General features: G+C 41.9%; 1 protein-coding gene across 33 annotated transcripts in view; it reads left to right on the top strand.

Annotated features, from left to right (window-relative positions):
• Positions 1-8,616, top strand: part of mapta (microtubule-associated protein tau a) — a 39,487-nt gene that overhangs the window by 11,998 nt on the left and 18,873 nt on the right. For 6 of the 33 annotated variants that reach the window (XM_034859621.1, XM_034859611.1, XM_034859623.1 and 3 more), the window contains exons 2-5: positions 1,204-1,369; positions 4,770-4,841; positions 6,884-6,976; positions 8,475-8,501. In XM_034859621.1, coding sequence (XP_034715512.1) covers positions 1,222-1,369; positions 4,770-4,841; positions 6,884-6,976; positions 8,475-8,501 — 340 coding nt within the window. In that variant the 5' untranslated portion in view covers positions 1,204-1,221. Of the gene's footprint in view, positions 1-1,203; positions 1,370-1,847; positions 1,854-4,769; positions 4,842-6,883; positions 6,977-8,474; positions 8,502-8,616 lie in introns of all 33 variants that reach the window. The other 27 variants (XM_034859646.1, XM_034859639.1, XM_034859627.1 and 24 more) reach the window with 11 other exon arrangements.

Below are 8,616 nucleotides of genomic sequence, written 5' to 3'. Positions count from 1 at the left end.
CACATTGTAAAAAACATCTCACTATCTGCTAGCTGCCTGTCCCCTGAACACACTGTAAAAACATCTCCTCACTATCTGATGAGGACGAGGGAGGGGCGAGCTAGCCTTGTTTTGTTTGAAAATGCACATTTTAACACATTTTAACATATTTAGCTTATGAAATATGCTGTTAACTATTAAATAAATCAAAGATTTTGAATATAGACTAATCGGTTTGAGTTGTTTTGTATGATGAAGGAAAATATTCTCTGGTTCCAGCTTCTTAAATGTGAATGTTTTGTAGTTTTTCTCTCCTCTGTGACAGCGAACTAAATATATCTTTGAGTCGTGGACAAAACAAGACATTTGCGTTTTCTATTAATAATGTTGATAATGTGAATATATCAGCAATAATGTTGAGGTGTGGACTGTTGCTTGGACGAAACTACGCTCTGGGTCATTGTGATGAACATTTCTCACTATTTTTGCTATTGTTACAAACCAAACAATCAACTAAATAATGGAGACAATAATCAGCAGATGGATCTATAACAAAAATAGTCTTTGGTTAATAATTCAAAATGAGTTCCAGTTCAAATAAATAGCAAAATATGTGCAAAGAAAAACTTTTGAAATGGACATTTTTCAATTTTTTTTGCAACACATACAATTTTATACTTTTAACACTTGAACTACATTTTCCTGATTACATTTGAAGAACTTTTACTTGTAACGGAGTATTTTCACAGTGTGGTCTTAGTACTTTTACTTTAGGCAAGCATCTGAATACTTCCTCCCCTGCAGAGTGTATCATCATCATGGTAATGATGATGATATTATTGCTGAAACGAGGGCTACATGAAACACTTGTTCAGAGCTGGTTGTTTAGGAAGTGCAGCTACACTAATGACAGTGAGGACAGCGTGCACATAGGCACAGGAGACTAAGAGGAGACTATTTTTATCTGTAACATGAAGCTTAGACCCCACGTCAGGATGTATAAATAACTGTTTTTTACCGACTCAGTGTCTGTTTACATCTGGTGGTGACGGTCTGGGCCCTGTCGGTGAAGTGCGCCGTCATTACATCTAATCCTTCAAAACCAGGTGTTCATCCTGGTCAGCTGCGTTTGCAGACTGTAACGTGGTTGACTTGTCATATGTTATGCAACACGTCCTGGACTAACGGCTAAACTGCTGATCTTCGTTTCTTGCTCCTCTGCAGCCTGACCTGCGACCGCCAATGGACTACACAAACAGCACGTCCAACAGCTACAGCGCTGGAGACACCATGAGCTCCTCCTTAGCCAACATGACCATCAACGACCAGCACCACCAGGAGAACGGGGTCCAGATGGGACACAGAAGCGCCGGAGACGCCAAAATGAAAGGTCAGACATCAGTCGAGGCAACGTTATGCATATGGCCCTGGTATCACGAGCATGGATATATTAAATGACCAGCGGCGTTCGAGGTGGCGCCATCTCGAAACTGCATGGTAGACTTTTTTTGTTAAAGAGTAAAATCCTTTTTGTTTACCATGAAACAGCCTCAAAATCTCCATTGCCACACTCGCCAGGGCCCCCGTTTGAAATGGGTGACATTGAACACGCTGTTGTGTGGGCAAGCGCTCTGCCTTTTTTATCACCACGAGTTTTAGAGCCACGTCTCAGCTGATTGGGTGTCACCTGTGACACACCCACCAAACGAGAGAAAACATATCTCAAAGCCGGTGCACATAGATCCGAGGAAACACGTCGTTCCACCAGGAAACCATGCGCCAGACTCATTTTATCACCGTAAAACACACTTTAATCAAAGTTGAGAGAAACAATGTCATCGGGCCAGATGAATCAAATTCTGATAGAGAGACAGGTCATTTCGCAGCGGTTGTGATGCTCAAAAATAACGTCTCCAGTGATTTACAGACGTCCCTTTCACCATGCAAGACTTTGGGAAAAGTTATGGAGCTTGTGCACCGGCAATAACACTGGCCTTAGGACTCCTAAAGGACAGGAATTACTGCTTTATTATTATAAATACTAGGTTATAGAAGATAGATTGACATCCCCGGCGAGAGACTTAGCTACAATTAGCTACAAGTTAGCTGATGTTTGCTGAATTAAGAGAACAGTGCTAACCTTTGCTAACAGCACAGCTTAGGCCGACGTTAAAAGGGAAATTAAACCAGCCTGCTTCTAGATAAACAGACTTACTTGAGATTTCCAGGTGAACTTGAGGAAGATATTGCAGATTTAACACATCTGTGAGGATTGCTGTGGAGGTGCGGTTTCTCGCCAGTAGCCTGTAAATTAACCGTAAACCCCGCCCTCTTTGTCCCTCCCCTCAGGCCCCGCCTCCTTACGCTAAAACAGTGACAGAAAATTGAAACTTATAACCTGTGACATTGTAAAAAATCCTGACAGCGTAAAAAAAACTGTCACTGAAAAGACACAGACGTCAAGAAAAAAAGGTATATTGACATTGAAAAACCATCATGATGCAAACAAATCAGTCAAAGTGAAATAATATCATAGGATTGTGAGATTAGGACTTTTTGTTGTTTGTGTTTTATTTATCAGTTTAACATTTTTCAGTGCCGACATTTGTTGTTTCAATGCCAAATTTTATTTTCAATACCACAGGTTACTGTCACTGTTCCAGCTCCATAGAAAGTATTTGCAATTTCACTGTTTGGCCGCTATGTACATTTGGCTTCAAAGCCCGGAGCACTTCCTGAGACCCGATTACAAGGCTTTACTTTAACAATAGCATTCATCCTGTGTTAATGCACTGCTAATAGCAGGCGCTCCGGACCCAGCTGACTCGTGGCCCCCGCAGGGCTGCATGATATGAAGAAAATATGCAAGATGCGATAACATTGTTGAATATGGCAACAACAATGTTACCTGCGATTAATAAACGGATATTAAAGTGTGCTCAGTTCTGTCTTTCTGCTGCTTTCAGCATTCTGTTAAAATACACCAATTTGCTTGTTGAATAACAAATAAAAAGAAATAATTTTCAACATTCTTTTATTGAACAAATTGAACATTGAGTTGAATATTAAAGGCATAGCGCTTAAAAAAGGATGACAATAACATGTGTATTGTGCAGGCTTAGTTAAAGGTCAACTCAAGTCAGCCACTGCGGCGTTCAGCCAGCGCTTAAACACCAAAACATATTATTCAATTATCCTAAAGAATTTATAAAGATGTATATCTCTGAACCGTTTCCTAAAAATGACAGTGGTCTAGACAGATTTGGGGCCGAGGCTCAGCCCCGTAGTTTCTACTGTGCTTTGTTTTAATCCCGCTTTACATAATGCAGACAAGACATGCTTGACTGGCCCCGAGTGCCCGACTGCAGCTGCTCTGTGCTCTGTAATCCAGACATCTGGGTCAGATCGATCTGGTTTCCCCATCCTGTGTCACGCCTCGCCTCCAATTCAGCTCAGAAACAATCCCGCTTATAATGCTGCATAGAGAAAAAGGCACATTAATGACTGTAAATGAATGTCTTGTCTGTCAGTTGCAGGGTTTTTAAAGCAGATTGTCCAGCTTGTAGCTAATAATTCGTTTCAGTTTCATCTCATCCCTTCTTCTCAACCGTATGGCCAATTAGTCCGTAGCCTAGCGTTCCCCAGCTTACAGCCCTCACTAGTGCAGTCGTTTTCCCTCTTTCCACTTCCCATCGTCTCACGTGCAAACAGGAAGCAGTCAGGTCCGCCTCTCGCCGCTGAAACAGAGTGAGTATCTCATCCATCTGTTGGACTAGTAGTTGGAAAGTTTAGTTTGGGTAAAGTTAGCTGTAGTCTAGCCTGCCTACATTGAGGCGGTACTATCTGCAGTGGAAAACCAAAAAGAGAAAAGGTTTCTGGTATTAAAGTAAGGGTGTTTGGTGTTTTAAGCCTCCAACGTCGCCTGTAACTAGTATTAGTCAATGGTCAGACGAGGGTTAGGTGAAGTCAATGGTCGCAGAGCTGCCTGGAAGGCGACGCTGGGGGCAAAAAACCCATCGAGCAAGTTAGTCAAGCTAAGCTGTACCATATAATGGAAATGAGGCATAAATATGTGTTTCTCTGGATTTCCTTTGCGTGTTTATCATCTGAAAACACAATGATTCTTTCCCAAAATACCGTCAGATTATCGAAAATGAAAGCATTTCTTTAAAAATACTATAATATTGGAATTTTTTCTAATTGTCATAGCGCGGCGTCATATGAGAAAAATATGCAATATGTGATAACGTTGTTGAATATCACGATAACGATATGACCTGCAATAGATAAACAGATATTAAAGTGTGCTCAGCTCATTACAGTATTCCGCTAAATTACAGGAACAAACTGCTTGTTGAACTGAAAACAAATGACAGGAAAGCATTACCATTAACATTATTTAAGGAGAAAACTAAACATAGAATTAAATATTAAAGGCACCACTTAAAAATTATAAATGAGTTACAGTTTTCTACAGATATTTTCTTTTAACTAACTCTAATAATGTGACTTTTGCGATATGTTGCAGCCCCTCGCAATGTGCACCAGTTGATATTAATATTAATATTGTGCAGCCCTAAATCGTCCAGCCCTTAACCTTAATATCTTAATGTGTTTTCATGGTTTTTGCTGTACAAACAATTCCTATTAATCTGGATTTAGCAGCTCAATATATCACCGATCAGGGTTTTAACCATTTGAAATCCATTTCCCAGGTCACATGGACATTAGCCGGGGTTGATGTCGGCTTTGGCCCCAGACTGACCTCCAGTTTACCTTTTCCTCCACAGAGCCTGAAGCAGCTCTCATTGAAAATGGGCTGAAACCTGATTCTGAACTCTGTGATGACGCGGGGCCCGCTGGTACGGCCGCCTGCACTCCGCATGCCATAAAGCTCGTTACCAAAGACTTTATTAACTCAACTTAACCCTCATTTAGCATGCTTTCAGTTTCTCACTTCTCCTCTTTTACAAATAACTTTCATTTTGTTTCAGAGATATTTTGCAGAAACGATGATTTCCTTCTACCTCACACTCTTTATTTTCAGCCTGTCTTGGTTTCAAATGTGCGCTTTTCTGCCTGTTTGCTAATGTGTACTTAAAAACCTGCTTTACCTGATACTCTCATCCAACATGTATCAGTTGTTACTACAAACAAAGGGCAATAAGAGCCTCACACTGTCTAGAATCACCACTTCACAAGCCGCACATCGCTGACTAACGGGGGGAAATAATGTCTCTTTGTGTCTAGAAGAAGTGGTCCCAGTAGCTCCAGTACTCCAGTGTGGGTCCAGCATGCTTTGGTCATAAATACTGACAGTGACAGTGTGTCCAGAGTCTGAGTGGAGAGCAGGGACACCAGGTCGAATATACTCCTTGATCTGTTAAACAGCTACTGCAAAACCAAAACGTGAGAAATACCACAACACCAGGTCAGGACGTGTGGTTTCACAGTTGCAAATGGGCATTCAGAACAAGGAAACTGATCCGGTGACTTTACGCATTGGGGTGCGGCGGTGGGGGTGTCAATGAAACGGCCCATTTGTGTGCCATCCTGTTAGGTAATTAACCCCCCCCCCCACCAAAGCACAAATTCCTTTTTTTATGCCACAGAGCTAATTAGACCTGCTCCCTTGCAGAGGAGCATCATGCATACCAGATCACACTCGGACTGTTTTCTGCATATCGGCACGCCCGGTACGTCACTGGGCAGGTTGTGTACCATTTAGTCTCAATCCTAATCGCAGGATTGTCTTCCTGTTTCTGTCCAAATAAAAAGCCAGAAGACAGCGTGCTATCATGACTTTGCATAAACATACACGCCGACATTCTTTAGCAAAGTGGCGTGTTATCTGTACACATTTTGAGCTGTCTGCGTGGATGTCTACGCTGTGTACAGCGCGTGTAAATATACACGCCACGTGGCATGTTATCGCAAGAACAACCTGTTTTTATAGATTTCTACGTTTCCGACCGCACTTGAAGGCATCTTTATTTCCCAGGAGAGCGAGAAAAGAGAAGAGCGAGTGCTTTGGTGTCGCAGGAAAACATTCAGCTATTACACAAACTCCCGATCAGTTCAATGCTTGTGTTTCGTGTTTTTACCCTCGTAGTGTTTTAAATATTTCCTGTGGCAGCGAACGAGGCAGTGATGTTTCCTGTTTCATAAACGGGACTCTAACACCGCCTCAAACCATAGCTGAAAACATATGATTGGGCACCGCAGCGTGACGTCGGGCTGGGTTTCTCCATAAATTGAGTCAGTCTTTTTTCTGCAGCAACCCCCCGCCGCAGCCCCAATGCTCTACCCCCATTCAAAATGAATGGTAAGACCTGTGTTATTGTTGGACCCAGGAAGTCTGAATGCAGCCTCAACGTGAGGAAAGTCTTAACTATGAACGGGAAGCTACAAACAGCAGCCATTCAGCTTATCTTAGCTTAGCATAAAGACTAGAAACAGCTAGCCTGGCTTTCTACAAAGGTAACAAAATCCACCTTTCAGAGCCTCTAAAGCCTTCACACCTTGGCTGTGTTTTAGGGGATCCAGAACAAGAGGAATACTTTATTGTCACTGAAGGTTTTACTATAACTCCATTTGAAGTGACATAATGACAGAATGTATGACTGTTCATGGATTTCATACACTTTCTGTAATGGAACAAAAATCCTATCAGCCCTGGGATTAAATATGACCAAATTGGAGTCTGGGCTCTAATTTGTGTCACTTCAGGGGTTTTTCACATAAAAAGGTTTTGGGAGCCTCCTGCAAAGGTGAGAAATACTACAACACAAGGTCGGTCTTTTTTATTTATTTAGCCGAGTAAACCTGAGGAAAGTCTGTCAGATCAGGGACACATTTAAGGTTAAAGGTGGTTTAAGGTGACTGACATGCACTCATCCTGCAGCAGAGGCGTCTGCAGAGGAAGGCGGAGCTGGAGCTGAAGGGCCCGAGCTCTCAGAACCAGAGAGCTCCTTATGTGACGACGCGGGGCAGCTCGGTACGCCTCCGGTCTTTAAGCTCCTGCCTTTTTTCAGCTGCTTGTGCATTTTGTTGTTTTATAGTTTGACATTTTGGTGAAATAAATTCACTTTCTTGCATCAGAAGGTTGACACTAGGGATGTAACGGTACCAGAATGTAACTTCACAGTTATAGTGCCCCAAAATAATCAAGTTTTTTTGGATTATTGCGGTATTTTACAGTGTGTTGTAATATATGTCTTTAGCAGCAACTTGTTTCTGTACGTTCTACAGACAGAATAGCTATATTCAATCAGCTGTCCTTCAGCGTTCTTATGATAACCCAAATATGCCAAAATATGGAGGCTACGCAGTTAGAGCCTGACTGATAAATATATATGAAAATATCGGGAAATGCCTAATATCAGCCAATAATATCAGCCCGCCGATATATCGGTCGGGCTCTAACTCGGATGAAGCTGGGAAGGATTAAACACACCTGATAATAATGACACTTAAAATTATAACGGTAATTGTTATCACCTACATTTTTATCTTGGTCACACCGGTAATCGTTGGCGATGGAGCTGCGGTATCGAAGCCCCGCTCATACCTCCGCCCAACCAATCGCGAGTCAATCCCAGCTGTCAGTCGTGACGTTTCAGCCCGTTTTTATGGCATCAAATGACTAATAAAACCAACTCATCAGCAAAATGAACACTTGAACAAGCATCAGCGTGGTAGGAACTACCTAAATGAGAAATGTATGTAACGTGTACTCTGACTTCTTATTTTGAGTTTTTGTTCCATCCGCCAGCCACCGGGGGGGGGGGGGGGGGGGGGATGTCTATGGTGAACATACAGACCTAAAAGTTGGATCTTTTTTCTCTTTGAGGTTGCTTCGAGAAATCAAATTTCCCAAAATGTCAAACTATTCCTTTAAATTGTATGAATGAAGCTGCTCACCAGTTTTTTCTGATTATAATAGTAATCTTACTATCTTTTTCTTTCAGCATCATAATTGAAAACAGAGTGTTTTTATTCTTTGGCTTCTTCTTCTTTGTCTTCTTTTCTTCATGCTTGCTCTCATGGTTAATTTTCATCTTTCAGAACTGCAACATGATCGTAAACAGACTCAAACATGTTCTTTAAAAAAAAAAAAAAAAAAAAAAATAAGTAGGTGGTTACATCCTGGCTATTTCCGAATGAAGTGAATGTGCCAAACCACCGGCAGATTTAAGACTCCTATGATCTGTTAAACAGACGCTCCCGGTTGGGGGGGAGGCCAGAATAATGTTAAAAACAGCAGCACGCTGCTGCACCACGTCACCCTGGTTGCAGATAGACCTCCATATTTAACACTTACTTGCTCTGAGCTTTCTGCATTGACTGAAGACATGTTGTGTGTGTATGTGCTTTGTATTGATTTCTTTGCGGTGGGCGAGTGTATTAATTATTAATTAATTAATTAATCCGCCATGAATGACAGAACCTCATTACTAATGTCTTTCTCCATTTGTCTCATCATGTTCCTGCAGCGGCAGCAGGAGGAGCAGCTTCAACAGGTAGGCGGTTTCATGGTTTATGGATCGCACGTTACTGCAGGAGGCAGATATGGAGTCAGTTAGAGGTCCAGGAGGCAGATATGGAGTCAGTTAGAGGTCCAGGAGGCAGATATGG

The sequence above is a fragment of the Etheostoma cragini genome, chromosome 21 (assembly GCF_013103735.1).
Source record: "Etheostoma cragini isolate CJK2018 chromosome 21, CSU_Ecrag_1.0, whole genome shotgun sequence".
In the NCBI taxonomy this organism is placed as follows: Eukaryota; Metazoa; Chordata; class Actinopteri; order Perciformes; family Percidae; genus Etheostoma; species Etheostoma cragini.
Note: the sequence above shows the minus strand (reverse complement) of the source record. Positions and strands in the feature narration are given on the sequence as shown.